This window comes from Falco peregrinus, chromosome 8 (genome assembly GCF_023634155.1).
Source record: "Falco peregrinus isolate bFalPer1 chromosome 8, bFalPer1.pri, whole genome shotgun sequence".
NCBI classification, from domain to species: Eukaryota; Metazoa; Chordata; class Aves; order Falconiformes; family Falconidae; genus Falco; species Falco peregrinus.
Genome location: NC_073728.1, coordinates 51992690 through 52012139, shown reverse-complemented (window position 1 = coordinate 52012139; position 19450 = coordinate 51992690). Strand labels below are relative to the sequence as shown.

Genomic DNA, 19450 nt, shown 5'->3' with positions numbered 1-19450 from the left:
AGTGAGGGTTACCTTCCTAACTAGATATACTCCAATGGTTTTCAGTTTTATTTTGACCTCATCTTCAAGTACATGAATCATGTATGTTCACAAATACAACTAAGGAATGCTACAATTTCTGGGATCTACGTGATTAATTTATGCTTATATCTTAGCATAACAGTAGAAATTTTTGCTTTCAGCGTCAAAGCCTCATGGCCTGATACTTTCTCTCTGCACAGAGGTGTTTTACTATTGCAGTAGTTGGAGCCAAGAGTTTGGCATTTTGCAGTCAGGTCAAGGTGTGAATTCCCAGTCCAGCTGCAGAATTTTTGGCCATAATTGAAGAATGTGCAAAATTGTATCCTATTGAGTCTGCAAAACTGGAATACTAATTCTTGAAAAATTACCTCAAGTGTTATTTTAATTTATAATAAGTAAAATAAAATGTAACATTAAATAAAAGACACCACCAAGTATCTTGAGAAAAATATATCTATAATTCAGTTGCAATATGCTTCATCAGTTTTTTTGAGAAATAGGAAATAGGTTTTTTACTCCCCAAAGTACACTAAAATCCCAGCAATGACTGCAAAACAAAGCATTCTGTATTTTCCATTGCAATAAGATGGCTACCCAAGAGAAGAGATCATTTACCAGTGGAAGCGCAGCTCAGTGGAGGTGGGGGACACCAGGTCCTGGAGGCTTTACCAGTTCTCCTTTACAGGATTAAGGAATACAACTGAGGTGGTGAAGACTACTTCAGGTAAGACAACCGATCTGTTTACCTTCAGATTAAGTTAGGATTTTATTTACAGAAAGAAAAAAAAGATGCCTCTGTTTAAAACTTAGCATTGGCACTTCACTGAACCATTACAGGTTTTTAAATACTTATGGAACCATTCAGGCTTTAGTATTTCTGAAGAAAAACTCACAGGAGAAAAAATAAATTGTCCACTCTTGTTCTTCAAGAAATACCTAAAACTGTCAAGAGAAAGCCACTACTACAAGGGTGGTGGTGGTCGTGGTGGTGGTGAGGGGAGTTCCTATCCTGCTTCAGTATAGAAAACAGCACAGCTGAGCCACTAAATGGCAATCTGATACTGATTTGAATATTTTACAATCCTCTTCCACCCTTCAGAAGCAGAAAGTAGGCCTGCACAGAAATGACATTCAAAATCCCAACTGCTTTACTACAGTAGCTCCAAGTTTATTTTGTTCCTGAAAACAGGGCACATTCTACTCTCATTAAAGAGAACAGCCTTACAAATCAGTGTCTCACGTGATTTTCCTGCATATTTCTATCTCCTTGGAAACAAGTAATGGAACTTAACATGATAAATGAGGAAGTACTCAACGTTTAATAAAAATAGCAATTTTAACCCTACTAACTAAGCAGGAAAATACATTCTTCTAGACATATATATTATTACTCGGTGGAAAGAAAATCAGTGAATATGAGAAAGGACACAAAGAGGAATTGTATATTAATATTCTGGTATGTGCCTGATATCCCTTTGCTTTTGATTTCTCAGTTTCAAAAAGACCAGTGAAATGAAAGCAGGTGTTGGGTTTTTTTTCAGGTTGCTTTTGATTGTTACCTTATTTTATTGTTCTGAAAAATATATTGATTTAAATTCAGACATCTGTGTTAATTCTGACTTCAAAAATATCCCCATCCATTTTATTTCTAAAAGGTCAGGTTGCTATTGTATTCAGAGGGAGAGTGAGATATTCTAGAGTTGAGAGGAGCCTGCTGTGCATTGCACTGGAGTGCAAACAAGGAGGATGAGCATTAGTTCAAGTTCCAGCTCCTGAATCACTGGACATTAAGCACCAATGACATGTTCAGTCTTATGACCAGGGCAAAAATGGGATGAAGCCTCCCAGCTGTAGCCACATTTGTCTTATGGCATCTTCTGCCATTTTAGCTGAGGAAGATATTTAGTCAGCTATTCAAGAAAGCACCTGACCTTTCTCATTTTCCCAGGAAAACAGAAATAAAGGTGTAAAAGAGAGCAGTTTGTGTGGGAGCCATAGCTGCTAATAACCACCATTACATATGACGTGGCAAATTGCTCTTAACGCAAAAAATATAAACAGCAATACATCTCATCTAAGACTGCTCCTGCAACAGGCAAAGCACAAAAGGCAGCAGTGTACCCAAGTGTGGTCTAAGGTCTCATCCTGCCCAGGTTGAAAACTAATTTTATTTCAGCCTTAATTTGAGGATTTCTTATTTGCTCTTCTCTTTCCTTTTCTGCTTCAACCATTCTCTAATAAACATTTTTGTCAGAGATAGAAAGTAATAAAATCTTAACGTGCTTACAAGCTTCAGATCCACTGATTCACCTTGCACTGGTGAATCAAAATCACTCTAATGTTCTGCTAGCGTGAAGAAAGTACGTACTGGGAAACAAATAGTAAAACACAGAAAGCAATAAGATACTAGTATTTTTAGTATTTTATTTGTATTTATAAAAATATATTTATATAATTTAGTATTTTATTAATGAAGTACTAATCACAATGTTGCATCAGTAGTTTTTAATATGACAACACACCAGCCCTTTTAATATACTTTTAAAAAAATCAGCAGCTAGCACGCACTTTAAAGCAGCAAAGAGTCACTCTAGTAAACACTCAATTCATAAGAAGAAATATTTGTGAAAGCTACTCCACCTGCTGAGCTGCTTTCAAAGACCTGCTGAGTATAAAAAAATTGGAAAAATGTCCTGCATATATATTTCTTCTTCTGTTTGATTTGTTTTTATGACCACAGATATGCAAGAAAGTTATATTTGATTTTGATCTAGGTGCAGTATCTAAATAATTAGAAGGTGAGAAAAAAACCCCAAAACAACAAAATAGAGATTGTCATAAATCTGGTCTATCTCCTACAAATATTTTCTTAAAGCTGGTGGAGCTGAAGAGTGTTCATTGCTTACTTAAGTGCCTTATTAGCATGTTGGGAGCTACATGAAGTCCAGCATTCCTCAGCCAGACCCCTACTCTACCTGTAATTACTCTCTTTCATGCACACATTTTCAATAGTTTGCCCAAAAGAAAAGTATTCCAAGCTTATAGATTTATTAGCAACCTATATGCAGCCTGAGTACACAAGTTCAATGTTTGAATGCCCGTACAGCAAAAATAAATCTCGAGACTTTAAGCATCTAAGTGCAGTGCTGCGTACAATACAATCTAGGTACAGACTAATGACAAACTGATCACTGTCAGTGCTTCACCGGGGTATGAGCTGACGTACAATGGAGGCAGTGGAAAGATAAACGAGATGTTGGAAATACTATACCTCCAAGAACTCTTCCTCAAAACTAAATTTAGTTGACAACACAAACCAAGGAAACCTGAACACAAGAAGGGGGAATTAGAGAATATGAGACTGAACAGTTACAGAACAGGAGACTGGGAGTAGTGTTAATGTATTTGAAACTGGAGTAAAATTTCCATATCTGCATTTACTCCATTTCAAAACAAATACTTGTTCCCAGCTTCATGCTTCCTAGTAACTAACGCACTTTAGTTCCTGAGGGCTATGCTTGCTTGGTGACTGGAGCAGAGAAGAGAATCAGAAAGGATGGCTGAGACTTGGTCATTACAAACTCAGTTACCTCTCTTTCTGTCACGCCATAGCTGAACATTTGAGATCTGGGCTGATTTATGGGCAGAGGAGAACAAGGATTGTTTGAGTCAAGTGTAAGCTTCATAAGATCTGACGGACTTGCTGAATTGACTACATTTATCTGCTGCTCTTCCTTTGCATGCCCTGCAGAAATGTGAGATTAACTGAAAGGGCCAGATGTCGGAATTCTGTCTCTGATCAGTTAGCAAATCCCAATAACATCAGAAAAAAGCAACTGGAATACTACAAACCTTCCTGTCTTTTCTCTTATCTGAAGTGAGTCATCTTGAACTGTCAGTTTGTTTCTCTCCAAACTGAACATGAACATCTGACTTTAATTTTCTTCGGAAGTCACGGACCAAGCAACATAAGAACGGACTTAGCTAATGGAATCCACTGTCCATTAATAGTGGGGACTGTTAAGAACAGTTAGCACTCAACCTTCTGCCCTATGAACATTTAATTAAAATTACTAAATAGTCTGTGCATTTAATAATATATTACCTGTGTATATTTTTTGCTTTTTCACTACAACCTGTGCTGTGTAAATAACAGTGGTTTGGTTCAGATTTATTTGCAGTAAAGTGCATATTAAGACACAATATCATCTGAGTTATATAAGCTACTACAGTTGACCTCACACACTTATAGAATGAGATGGATCTAAGATTTATTGTATTATTGAAGGATGTCCATAATCACTGCTCAAACAATTCTCATTTATTAAGAAACGACCATTTCTCTTGTGTGACCTATTTACACACAGTGTAAAGTCCCATCCACTGAATGGTAGTGAGATTCTCCAGTAATAAAGACATGAACTAATGGAAAAGTCAGGAGAATAAAAATTCACCAACTTCTGAAAATTAGATGGATACTGCTGTGAGTAGTCCTTACAAAGAAAGCATCAAATTTACAAAATTCTCCTTCAGACCTAATGCTGAGGTTGCATAGTAAAATCTGTTGCTTTACTGACAGATTCAGAGTTCATGTTTTACTAACAATGTCTTCAGTTGTTTAAGGGGGTGTGATTTATTAGAGACATGGTCTATACATGGGACAAATGTACACCTAGTGGCAAACGGGGCAAATAGTGGACACCACGTAGAAAGAGTTGTATCATACAATAAGCAGCAATAATAAAAGGAAGAACACCAGAAGACTGCTCCAGCACAGGATGTACTTTTCCATCCTCCATATTCTCATTTAGTATCTCACAATACATTTAATTCAAATGAATGTCAGTTTTTCTTTTTTTGCTTTAAGAACTGTTCTATATCTAATTTCTGACCTTTTATATTCACTGTGGATAAAAATAAGAAACAAATTAGGTGAGAAAAGAGTCCAGCAAATCCACCACTTGTGAATCTTATCAGCAAATGCTACTGTTCTTCACTTTTTGATGTCAAAATGAAAACATTATAGAGTTTAGCTAGAATCACATTATAGAACAAAAAGTGCCTATTGCTTAGGAGACACTTCAGGGAAGTTTTTCTAGAGAACTCTCAACACAGATTTGACTAGCAAGAAAGATAAGCTTTAATTTTGCTGATTGTTGCTGCAACACAAGAAGTGACACAAGTATAAGATTTCAAAAATATAATGCACAAGTGGATGACACCAACCGGGGACATGTTGCACTTTGGGAACAGGAAAATAGGAAAAACTGATTTTAAATACTTGCTGCATTCTGCTTGATTAAAAAAGGTTCATTTTAAGTGCAACATTTTAAGAAAGACAGGGTAAAGCAAAAAACAAGTAAAGGGTTTGGAAAACTTGATCTATGGAAGTATTTGGAAGTATGGAACTAGCCTGGAAGAAAATATAATTAGTGATCAAAGGATTAAACCAAACATACTCTTTTTCAACCATAACAATAATTGTCACTGACACATACTATTTAGGAAGATTGTAGAAACCCTAAAATCAGAGGTTTTATGAAATCATACCTCAAACCAGGAGGAAAGGACTAGCTTATATCTTGACATTCTTTCTATCAATAAGTTTCTATGAATTTCATAAAATTACTAGACAAACTCAATTTCTACTTACTATTCCAGTGTTTTTGAACATACAAAAAACTGTACTATGCAAAATTGTTTGTGAATGTGTAATTATTCAGGACAGATGGAGCTTCTAGTATTCCCAGTTCTTTGTGACTGGGTAGTTCCTTTTTTAGACCAGACATTGTCTATTGCTTATTCACAGAGCCTGTCCTGAATTTTTAATTAGATACAAAGGCATTATAAGACTAATCAATAAATAGCAATTCAACAAGCTGCACAGGATTCATGAAACTAGTGAGCCAATAACTATAAATTCTTTTTTATTTTCTTCCTGTTCTGTGTTTTACAGAGCTAATCAGAGCTGTGCAGTAGAGACAGAATATTGCTCATAATTGATAAACTTGGTAATTAAATATTTATCTTGCTATGCATCTATTAAGCCACATAAATAGATCTAGGTCTGGTTTCTGTTTTGTCAGGAAAATGTGGTCAAGGCTATTATTTTTCTGAAGAGGACATATCTGCAGACTTTTGTACTTTATTTTAATGCTGTATCATAATGAATTGAACTGTTGGCAGGCATGCACTCCCCAGAGGTTTCATAATGCATAAAAAACCCAAGAGTCTTCGTCTTATGCTTCTTTATTAAGTCAAAATATATGACATGACAGGTGCATATCATATTTGAAGATCTGTGTGGGCAAACCGACATTAAAAAATGGCTACGGTGGGTTTCCACTGTGCCTAAAACTCCCTGACAGCCCCATGCACAACTCTAGATTCTGGTATGGGTCGATTATAGCGTATGGTATTGTTAGGGAGATCCCTCTGAGAATTGAAAACATTTCCTATCTTATAATTTTTACCTAGTGATTATGTACAAGATACTAGTACCTGCATTTTGCTTTTGTCAGTATTTAAACATACTTTGTATCCTCTTTGCAGAGGAGCACATATGACATAAGCTTTAAGTCATAAAAACCTAGCTTACTATTAAATTGTTCTGTGTATCTTTATTGTTCTATTTATGGTTTAGGAGGGTATTTATGCCAATATCTTTGTTTTTTGAAAATCTGTATTAAATTATTACCTTAAACATACTTGCTAAAAGAATACTGTCTCTGTAGGACAGTGAAACATTTTGAGCAGTAGGAAAACACAATGGACTGAAAGCATATTTTTATGTTTGCTCCTTCAAAGGAAATCCTCAGCTCTAAGCTAATATCCTTATGATAACCCTAAAATATATTAGCTATACCTTAAGACTTTACTGCTAATATAAATATTCTTATCACTTGTCCAGAAGAGAACATCAGGGAGTATTTTTGCTTACATATATATATATATATATATATATACACATACTATTATTTTTTATTTAAAGTCTCCCTTATTTTAACTCACATGAATCACTGTTTAACATTACTGTGCCAAACATATCATTATTTGAAAAAAAAAAATACAGGAAGAGTTGAGTCATTTAACTTTCCTATACCACAATTATAAAGGGTTACAGACAATACTGTGAGCTGGAGGAAGATTTGTGTTCTGGTGGTAGCTTACAGCATTTTGATATTGCTGTCAGGGAATAAAACCAGTTTAAGGTAACTATTCCTACACATTTTTTTGAAGAATAACGGAAAACAAGCATTTATCAAATATGAATAACAAACTTTTCTCAAATCCAGATACTCGCGTTGTCATTCATCAAACCATAGCGATTAATGAATGTTTGTAAAAGTTACAAATGTTGAAAAGTTTGTTAATTCAAAATAATCAGTGTATATTTCAAGATCACGTCTTCAAAGAGTAAAGATATGGTGCAATTCCCTCCCATACCTGTTGTATACTGCACATTTTCTCATCCAGGTTGGTTAATTGTATGGCAAATGTGTATTTATAGATGAATTCACATGGCTGCATAAATGGACTAATTCACTAAGCAGTCTTTTTGGATCCTCCTTGTCATGCAGAACACCTAAGGTCTATGTACATGCACTTTTTCAGAACTGCAAAATCAAAACACCTTAGAAATATTTATCCTTATATAATCCCTGTGAGGCAGACAAGATGACAGGAACAATCTGAAGGTTTCCTGAGAAACTACAATGCATTGCAAACACGAGGGACAGAGGCCTCCCCTGGAATGGCTGGGAAGGACCCGAGGCAATTGCATTTGGGTCTCTTCTGTACTGGCTCATTCAGCTGTTAGCAAGATCCCAAAAGACCTGAACAAATCTGCACAGTTACCTTCCCACTTTCTCCATTCATCCAAACACCTCTCTGTTCATCATCTGGTCTGTAGTTGTCTTTGAACTCACTATGGACTTATTCCTATGACAGCACAGAACAGGAAAATCCATGCCACCTTAACAGTATAGGCGAGGAACAGGGAATTTAACACAAATGACATACCCAACAAGAAAGCCTGTGGATCCAAGTAATGCATATAATTAACAGCTAGTTTTGGCCTGGTTTTCTGCTGCATGCTCAGTTACAACCACAAGAAAAAGGATCTTTGCAGTTTATGGGGTAAAGTGCAGTGCAACCATAGGAAATATGTTTCCCTAACATTTTTAGCTGCTGTAAGACTCCTCAGAAAGTGCCTGAAGACAAGCAGCGAGAAACCCCAAACCAAGGCGGTGAATGAGGATTGAAGGGCCATCTGCTGCTTTGGGGTTAATGCAAAAAAGCATCCAGAGCACAAGGACCCCTTAACTTAACCCTTTCTTACTTTCAACTTAACCCCTTAACACTCTTTCACAGTGACTGGCTAGATCTTAGTGGTTTAACGGGCAGGAAAAAAACCCCACTATTCCTGTGGATTCAGTATGTTCAAAATTCTTATAGATTGAAAGAATCTGACTTTTCTGTTCAGGCTTGTATCTGTATAGCTTCAAGTTTAGGCACTGAAGTTCACCTGCTTCTAACTAATCATTTAAAGAATTGAAAGGCAATTTGATGATTACTTTTTATCTTTTGAGAGGGGTTAAAGGCTTTCTTAAAATTCCAGTGATTCAGTAATTCAGCCCTTTTTTACTGACAGTTTTTACGAGACTCATTGTCAACTGTGTTACCCCAGCAAAGCGAAATCATGACTGTCCCTGAAGAAAAGGGATGATGTGTCCTGAAACTTCTTTCAACCCACCCCAGTAAAACTTCCCAATCGAACAAAAACTCTTGAAGGTTAAGTTTATTTTTCTGAGTTTGTCTTTCTGAAGGTTTGTCGCATCTGAAAGCATGGCTTGCTACAGTTTAAACTGAGCTTTAGAAAGGTCATGTAAGGATAAAAAGGATTAATATACAACTAACCAGAGAATAGGGGATAATGTGCAATCTTACAAACATTTCCATTGAACCTAATGCAGGGTAATTGCAAAAGCACAGATGTTAAAGGCAAGATTGGTTTTGTAATAAATATAGTTTTGTGGATATAACAGAACAGTGGCTTTAAGAAATAATATTTGTTCATTTAATAGGAAGAAAATAATTAGATCCCTTAGAAAATTTAAATTATTTAAAAATAAAGGGAAAATAATTTTGAATATTATTAGTTTTATGATAAAATCAGCAAATTCGGAGATTTATGTCTTAAAGACTTTCCTATAAATAGCTAAGCATGCAAATTTTTGTGATGCTTCTAATGTCCCTATGAATATATTTTTGTGAGTACTGATGACTCTTTGAGACACAAAATGTATTAACATCCCAACTCCCTTTTTAAATTCCTGTTGTGTAATGAAATCATCATAACCCACCCACTGACTGGCTTTCACAGAAGCTTGCAATATCACAAGAGAAAATCACTGCAATTCACTCTGAAACTGGAGCTAGATCTGATTATAATGAATTGTGGTGAGAAATCTTTGGTTCAAAGGCATTAGACACAATGACTCTAGTAGTTAAAAACCGGTCTATATTCATAATTATTTTAGCATTAAAATAACTCTGAATATTAACCTTTTTCTAAGAAGAATTTTCTTCATAATAAATATGTTTAAATTACTAATGCAAATATATAATTTTTTTATTGTGCTGTTTAAATAATTAAACTTCAAGCAATCCTGTGATAAATTGGAGGGTTCCAGAGCACTTCAGCCTTTCAGCTATAGAGTCACAAGGTAATAATCTCTGTAACCTCTTAATTGATCAGCATAACACTGGTGGTCAATTTCCTCACTGACATTTCACTTCTAGACCCTTTTTATGTTCAAAAAATATGTTTGTAGTACAATAATTTTAAGATAATTTCTTTCACATTTTCCCCCCTTGGTATTACTTTACTCACCACGTTCCTAGTCTTTCAGTAAGAGAAAATAAATTCATTAAGGATGTTTGAAGGTGATGGTAGCTTAATGTTCACGATGTGTATAACGTAGGGATGGTTCATTAGAAATAAGCTTGGATTTGCCTGAGGCACATATATGTCCTAATTAATAAACATATGCCTCTAAGGCTGTTATTACACACTTAAATCCCTTTAGTTTACAAGTGCAATTTCTAGCCTCTCAGTCTCATGTCATTACATAGCATTTTAGTAACCTACTTATCTAAGATACTGTTTTGTTGAGGGAGGTTGTCATTGTATTTGAATAGATGTAATTGAAATGCTGAGTGGAAGTAAGATATACAAATCTGTATAATAAAAGTATCTGAGTCAGGCAGCATTGATGGGAGCTAACAAGGCTCAAATCCAGCCAAATATCCCATGTAAAAAAAAAAAAACAAAAAAAAAAACAACCAACAAACTAATTTAACACCACAAAATTTAAAGACACCTTCCCAGTGAGCTTTGATTTTTAGCTTTTTGTATTAAATAAACCAGTAGAAACAAAAAGAAAAGTCTAGGGTGTTAAATGAAAATGTGTACAGAATGTACAAACTTCTAAAACTCTCTGCAGTACCTTGTGATTATAAAATCTTCTGCTTACATTTTTAGATATGTTATCTACAGTTCCACAAAACCATCCTATAATGTTGACAACACACCCCCACAGAAGAATATAGTAGCATAATGTTAAGCATGGTAGTAATGTTCAAATATTTGTCATCATTTTATGTTTCACAAACGTTAACTTCCTCATTTTTATTGTTAAAACAAATTCTTAATTGTAAATAGCATGTGTATTAACTTTGCCTTTTTAAACAAGGCATAATTGCCCTCATTTTGATGTACGTTATGGAAGCTATAAATATGCCACTTATCTCAAAAAGTGATACAGTCTATTAAGTGAGTTCTTTACTCTCTCAAGAAGACTGCATAATTAAGGCTAAAGAGCTGTGGGATAAAATTTATGTTATAATATTTCTTGTATCATGTCCTACATAAGAGAATTTTGAAATATTTTTCAAGATTTAATGCATAAAGTACCATAACACCCTTTGTGTGTCTTAATGCTAGTGACTAAAAATGATAATGAAACTAGTCACCAAATTGCTATTTGTTCTTTCTTATACATAGTTCTAAGAATGGAGAAAATTATCAAAAAACTTGACTATTGCAAATATGTTCTTGTTAATTGTAGCTCAATTTCTTCTCTTTTTATCTTGAGACTATGAGTTTGAAGAGGGAGTACAGTCATGCTGTATGGATAACAGTCATACAAGGTTGCTTCTGTTTTGAGTGTATAGGTTAAAAAAAATAAAACCAAACAACTCTCTTCCCTTTCCCCCCTCCAAAAAACCCTAAAATGAGTTCACACCCTGTCCATTCAAATTACAGACAGCAAAATTCAAAAATATATAGTCAATAAAGGATTGGTGGTGATTTCTTAGAATGTTTGCTGCTGTTATCCAGTAACATTTATTTTAAAACAATATAAACCAAGTTTGAATATTTCCAACCACCCTTGTAGTTCACCAAAATTTCCTTTCTTATATCACTGGTAAACTACCAGTCTGGAACAGAGCTATTAGATTGCTCCAGTTGCAAAACCATAAAGTGAAACAGCAATGTCATGGAGCTGCATATCTTAACTTTGGTTGTACAAGTGCAATAACAATAACCAGGGCAATTCATGACAGCATACTGTAATTGCAGCTATGTTTGCTCGAGTGCTAAGGATTTGAGCTCTGAAATAAGAGTTCTCTAATAACTCTCAGCTTTTATTGTCATCCTGGGAAAAGCAAAATCATTATTGAATATGAAGAAAAGAAATTACTTTTCTTTTTCTATTATTAGTTTTTAAAAATAATAATTGCCAAAAGCTGTGTGACTAGATTTAACAATACTACAGAAAAAAAGAAATAGGCTTTCAAGTATAGGAAATCTATGATAACCTTCAGTTCAGAGAGAGACACCATATCTCTGTTGACAAGAAAAGAAAAGAATTTCACTGTGAGAATTTATTACTAGCAAACAGTGCAAATATCAAAACCCCATTATGGCTCTATAGATCAGGGAAGAAAAGTGAAAGAGGAGATCAGCCCTCTGAACACTGGAATATGGAAGTACGACATTTCTCTGAACTCATGAACTGGTTCATTTTACATGTCAAGAGCAAATCCCACCAGTAGCCCAGAGAGAAAAGGTACCACAGTATCCTCCCACAGACGATATGGCAATTTATGTTAGAACATAGCCACATCGGTGATGGCAGTAGTGTTTCAGAGCTTTGCAATGACTAAGACTGTTGATGTTGAACTCCCTACCAGCCAGCTGATCTAGGATAACCCAGCTGGCATGTGATTAGGAGTGGTAGTGCCTATTTTGTGCCGGAAGATGAATCGTTTCATACTTGCAATAGTTACCATCACTCAGGTTACGTTCTGAAACAAGTCAATATAAAAGCAACCACAAGCAGATGTTCCCCTGCTGAGTTTGCCAGCTTTGGTGCTCACCTCTTCTTCGTTAGGTAGCTTTGCAATTAACCATACCTCCTAAACAGTGCTGTGCTGATGAGGCTGATGAGTTACGAGGAAAAAAATATCTATTTCTTTTTCTCTGGTCCACTTCATTCCTAGAGTTCACATCCTTAAAAGTTTTAAATGGACATTTTGTCCTGATGTGGTATTTTCTCTAGGGATAATTTAAGTACAAAAAATTAATAGTTCTGTGAGCAAAAGGGTTGATTTCTTATAGATTTGCATCTCATGGCAGAATTCTTTACTGTCTAATGAAAATGTAAACGCCAGTTTAAGCTTTTTCAGCAGCTGAAGCATTCCTCATAGGTGTTCCCTAAGCCATTTCTTTGGAGTCTAATAACAACCAAATTCACACCCTAACTTTCTGTGGGAGGAAGAGTGTATGGAGTGGCTGATGTTGTGGAAAGCGGTAGGGTAGCATTTTATGACAGTCCCTCACATCACTCTACCTGTCTTTTTGACACTTTGCAACTTCTGTAAACAGTTATAGTTGATCAATATTTTCAGAATTATAAACAAGGAGGGCCTGAGATAGTACAACCTTGATTTATCTTAGAGGAACGGGATAAAAAACAATATGCTTCTCTAAGTTTTAACAAAAGCTTAAACAGTACCACTTCTGAGGCTTTTAAAAAAGGACTATTCATTATTTGTTTCATTTTTCATTGCACTTTACAAGCCATTGTAATTCTAACCTCCAGATGGGACTCAAGCTCTATGAGTTGATATCATAATGAGAATATTGAGAAATAAACTGAAATCAGGAAATAAATAATCTGAGAAGTGTTCATCCTAATATTTGTAGGTTGAAGAATAGCAATTATTTTATGCACAGTTCAGATAAACAGTTTGGATTTGGTGTGTGGAATTAAGAAGACAGTAATTTTCTAATATATACTGAACTTTTGTATGAAGATTCTATAGCAGGCTTCAGAAAAAAAATGTACATAGAAAGGTTCTTAAAGTAATTATTTTATTCTAGCACCTCTAAACAATGAGGGAATCCAGCCAAAGCTAAAGTTCTTCATATACAGACCCTACACTTCAGACTAGGTTAGTTAAATTAGGGAGACTTACTCCACCTGCACTAGCTAAAATCAAAGATATGTATGATGATTGTTAATATGCCTATCTGAATGAAGTACCACAGGTACTACTCATGCACAAAACTTGAAATACAATATAAAAATAACAGAAAAAGTAGCCTTTCAGAGAAGGGCAATGAGAAATACTACTTTTGATATGACAAAGTTCTAATTCTGTAATTCACTTACTTGGGGAATGCAGACTTGGGGGATACAATCTTTTTTATTTCTTCTAGATATGATTTCTATGATAGTGGAATTTTAATCCAAGATCACAGTTGCTAGCTCATGGTAATACAAACTAAAAACCAAATAAATTGTTTCAGGTTGAAAGATTCTTGGAGAACTTTGTTTACGCCTGCATTCGCATTTGCAAACGTTCACTTTGCTTAAAAAGGTGTTCACATAGAGCTGTTAGGATCAAGAAACAGGGTGGAAACTACATCAGTAAAACATGTATTTTTCAAAAACTACCACCAGTCATTTTCTTTTGAACTTATTCTACTTCTAGAAATGATAAAATGTTTAAAATTCATCTGGCTAGGGACTGCCGGGATGCAGTTTGGGAACGTTGCTGTCACTTCCATGGTGAAACCTGAACGTCATGACAAAAAACCAAACCTCCGACTTCTTTTTTTCTCACTCTACCAAGTCATTTTAAATGCTTTCTTGGCTCTAGCTACTCTTTCTCTCCCACCTGCCGTATGTGCATATGAATGGTAAAGAGCTTGCGAGGGAAGGGGGCCAGCAGAGCTGAACCAGAAGGGAGGCCTGCTGCTGGGCCCAGCGCCGTGGAGGAGTAGTGCTGCATTTGCCTCCTGGGAGTGTTGTTTTCTTGAAGAAAACTGGATGGCATTTCCATATCCACATCCCTTCCAGGAAACTCATGAGCTCCTTTTAAAGCAAATATTGTTTTGTTGGGTGTAAGAAGTTATTGCCGGTAATTTTATTGCTTCAACTCCTGGGCTTTGAATATCCTTCTGCCTTACAGTATCTGAGGCAACGTCATGACTGTCTCGTAAAGAATCTCTACAACAAGCTATACCTGCAAGATATGAATGACAACTGCATCATTTCTGCATCCAACCTATCATCTTAACCCTTAAGTCTTATAAAAGATAGCAACCTCCACAGGAAGATTTGGATGACTCTCTTGAGCATATTAACCTTTTCTGGTGCCTAGCACCAGCTGCAGCCTTATCTCTCTGTGGAGTTGCAAACACAGCAGCTGAACTTCTAAAAAACCGTGTAGGAGACCTTACAGAGATCTACCTTCCAGTGACTTTATATTACATCACTGATGTGTAGGATACACTCCAACCTACATGGTAAAGCTCAGCCCACGATTCCCTCATCACAGTCCTGTGGGACTCCAAATGCATCCTTCTCTGTATGCCACACAGTGTATCAGTCCCAGAATTGCCAGTTCATTTTTAAAAGCTTTCCAGGATGTAACATTTCAAATGTTAAAAGAGAAAAGTCTTTAAAAGACATAACCCTTGGGATTCACAGTGTTATAACCTTACTTTAAAAAAAATATTAAGAGGTTGCACTTCCTGGCCTGAAAACATACACCGTGATGGTATTCACACTGCGACGTGGAATGGAGACTCCCAGGGGAACCTGTTTTGTAGTAGCTGCGAACGTTATACTGAGTATGCCTATTTGAGAAATAAATAGTTCTTCAAAGGTCTCCTCCTGAAAAGGGCAAGTCATTTAAATACCTTGTAGGATTTGGACTACAGTGATTACATACACCTAGAAGCTCTACCTTTATTCCTGTGAAGCTGGTAACTGAAATTTCAAGATGGTATCTGTAGACTTTAAAGAATTTTTTTACATCCTAAGCTTGATCTGTTTGACTTCAAATGGCAGTACTGGTTATAAATTATTCATGATCCATAGCTGTCTCTTCTGAGACATGATCTTCAAACTAAGCATCCTCTCCGTTGCTATTCTTCCATTCAAGCCTGTTGCATGCAGGTCTATGGCCTGTCTTACTCTTGCTCTTGGTACTAAGTATAATTTTGAATATCATCTCACTCTTTGCCATTTTTCATCATTTCTGTCTTTCTCACTATCTCTGACACCCTCTACTTTTTTAACTCTACATTTATTTACTATTTTAACCATAACCTTCTGCTTCAGTGCTTTTATTTCTTCTTCTTGCCTGATTTAAAAAATAATTTCCCCCCCCCCCCCCCCTTTCTAATAGCTAGAGATTCTGGGTTTAACAGCTTCTTTTTCTTTCCTTCAATGATTTTCATTTCTACCTGATGTCAATAATATCCTCCTAGAAAGCTCAAAAGGTTAAAAATACACCCAAACGCATTTGCCATCTCCTTTCTTAGCATATAAATAACTGTTCTATTAGAGCTAGTTTTTTTCATTTCATTTCCTCACTGATCACTCCTCAGACTACTTTGCAACACCTACTTTTGCCAGCAGATGTTTCTGCTGTTACATGTTAGCTGTGATTGCGAACAAGATTAATTTACATATTACTGAAGGTCTGCACCTGGCTCCTGCAAGACAAAATGCTTAAGAAACCAGAAACAATTTGGAATCTGCACACTGAGCAGGCATTGTCCTCAGGCAAACCAATACCAGGAGAATGAGGACACTGTTTACCTCTCAAACATTAGTCCATGATAGCCTTTTCTACAGGAATGTCCCAAACTGGAAAACAAACAAATACCAGTGTAATACTTTTATTTGAAATTGTTCTAAGCAGTTGTAAACCCCCACAAGTATGAGTCACAATACTATATTTTTAATAGTCATAGATGAAAACTCTGAAGCACTCTTTTCCAGGTAATTTAGCAATCTCTTACAGCAATATAACGGATAACTTAAGAATACGGAACACGTCTCTGAAATCCTTCCACATTTCTCATTGGAAAAATAGAATTTTTAGAGGTAAATGACTTGCCTAGATGTTACAGGTTTATAGTATAATTCTAATAATTTTTAGATATTTACAAAGTGTTGACCAAAAAAAGTTAATCTCAAACAAATGAATGTACATGCATATCCAGATTCTTCTCCTGAAAATCATTCTAAGCTTTTGTGTGTAGGATTTATGGTATTTTAAAATCTTTCTAAGTCATGGATATATGACTGTATAACATACAGTCATGTACGTAGTATATTACTTGTTTATGTAATATACATGACTGTGTCATGCACATTACATAAATAAGTGATCTTTGGTTAAGCTCAGTTCATGGCAAACTATAACTCTAGATCTTTAAATCCTATTAGTCACCAACTATCTTGAGGCAGATGCATACATACCTTCCTGAAACATTTACATTAATGGGAGTAACCAGCTCCATTATAGCTATTTACATGCACAGCAGGAGAAAAGTACAGATCATGTGGGAAAGAATGTACTTGTGTGAGACAGCACATATTGCTCAGAAAGTAGGCAGGCAACAGATATATATTCACTGAGACAGAAAGAAGGCTGTTCTTTGCATGCCTTGAACAGACCATGCAAGATAAAGAAAATTGTTTTGTTCTTTTGAGCAATAGACCTCTGTAATAGCCAAACACACTATATTTTCTAGGATTATATTTCAGATTAGGAAACTGATTTCTTTTGATTTACACATTCTCTTAGGTCAAAAGGTGATCTTCCAACCAGTCCAGACTGGGTTTACTCTGCTATGGAGGAATTTTACAAGCCAAAATTCTAGATAGGACTCGTGAAACAAGCTTAAATACATATTTGCAGATATGCATAAGTTGGTAAAATAGAATATACATTATACAGAATGACCAAGCTCTGAGCATGGACTAACCATGGCTTTATTTGTGAGTTAAATGCAACTGAAAGCCTATTTGTAATATTTAATGCAGCTATCTCAGCTTCAATTCTCGATAGCCACATATTAACAATGAGAGGAAAACAAGTACACTTTTGTCCACCTCTGAAAAGACCCTAAGACAATCTATTTAGACTTATCCATATTGTCACTGTAAAACATCTAGGGGAGGGACTCTAAACCAAAGTAGCTTTATAGGTTACAGGCATATGTGAGAAGCTTCCTTGTGCTTGATATTGTAAGAAATCAGTACTTCTGTTAGGGAACTGTTTCTAAGGGTCATTCTACCAGTGTTCGTGTCTCAAGAAAAGTAATAATTCACTCATAAACAGTAACATGGCATTAGATATAAGTTGAAAAGAAAAATGAGCTAGCCCATAAACTAGTAGTACTGATGTCAGGAACCCTGGCAGCAGCTACATTTGGCTGCAGGTTCAGAAAGGTGTCATACATTAGCAGAAAGAGCATAGGGCTCACTTCGCTCATATGCAAAATGGATCATACAGTGCTAAGCACATATAGTGAGATTATCATAGTAATCACTATTATAATCACCAAAATAATAATAATGATAATAATAAAAATCAATGAATATTTCTTGTTACTTGAAAATTCTTGTGCTCAAAGTCATCTTCTTTTATTACTGAGCTGTCCTAGCTCTCTGAAGCCCATGACATTTGGTAGCTGATCACACTGAGCTCTGAAAAAAGTTGGGTTTGATCTGTACTGCTTTTCCTCCTTGATGTTTTGCCTTCCAGGATCTCACACCTGGGTGAGTTTTAGTCTTTTCTTGGTTACTGAAACTGGTTTCCTGGGGGGTTAAAACTAAATAGTCGCTGATGAAATCTTCTAAAATATTTAAAGGAAGCCAAAAATAAATGGATTTGAAATCCTAAAGAAAAAAAAAATAGTGCTGGAAGTTGAGCAATAAAGCATGTTGTATTCCTCCAAGCATCCCCAGGGCTCTGTTTATGGTACTGTCTTTCCAATAATCTCCCTGTGCATTCAGTGGGAGCAAGATGCTGGTGTTTGAGTGGTACTCTCTTCTACAAATATTTCTTCTGCTGGGAGGTTCAGGCAGAATGAATCTGTGAAATCTGTAGCTCCCCTGCAGAACATTGCCTCCATGCAGTCATAGCTTCTCTCTTCTGGAGAGGAAGTAGAAGAAAACATCAAGTTTTACTGCAGCCCCGGGTTATGTAATACTGTCTCCTGACTCTGAAAATAACTGGAAACATCAAGATCAAAGATTAGATAGATGCACTGTACCCTCAAATTCCTGTTCTTTCAGAATGAAAGGCTTTCAGAGGAATTCCAGGATGACCTTTGCCATGCAAGACAATTTATAATGATCCAAAAGCAAATCCGAGAAGTCGTGTTTTATGAACTGCGTTAGTTCTGTGCAGTCACACTGTGCAGCAACCAGGACATGTACAAAGCTCATTAAACAGTACTAATTTCAAGGGAGTATTCTAACATGTGTGTAAGACTGTTGTTTAGACCAAAGACATTTAATTCTTTTCTTCTGTTGTGGTGTTCAGCAAATAGGCCAGTATCTAGTTTTCAACCACTTCTGAAATTTTACGGAACCTACAATAGAGTACATAGATGGCATGTGAGCCTCTTGTTCAGCCAGTATGGGGGCAGTTCTGCCTACAGACTCATCCACTGACCACAACCAGAGCCCTAACGTCTAATATCAGATTAGCTGAGATTACACCACGAAGGGAATTAGTCCACCTAAGATCTGACTCCCTTTGGAGTTGTCTTGCCTCTTTTGAATGACTACTGGCTTTTAACTGTGTTATTCAGGTACTTAATGTTAGCAGGTTTTAACCTAGGCCTCAAAGTGCCACCTTTAACTTCATACCCACCTTTACATCTCACATTTGCTTTAAACATGCGTGTAGCCCTTAGCTATAGGTGCATAATTTTTTTGAAGCAGACAGCTTTTCCTCAGGTATTCAGATAACAACCAGTCATCCAAAAGAGCCAAGGACACAGGGTACCTGACTCTGTCAGGCACAGCAAGATGTCTAACAG

General features: G+C 36.0%; 1 protein-coding gene across 2 annotated transcripts in view; it reads left to right on the top strand.

The window, feature by feature from the left end:
- GABRG2 (gamma-aminobutyric acid type A receptor subunit gamma2) overlaps positions 1–19450 on the top strand; it is a 69021-nt gene that overhangs the window by 31133 nt on the left and 18438 nt on the right. For both annotated transcript variants that reach the window (XM_055812696.1, XM_055812697.1), the window contains exon 6: positions 608–745. In XM_055812696.1, the coding sequence (XP_055668671.1) occupies positions 608–745 (138 nt within the window). The remainder of the gene's footprint in view (positions 1–607; positions 746–19450) is intronic.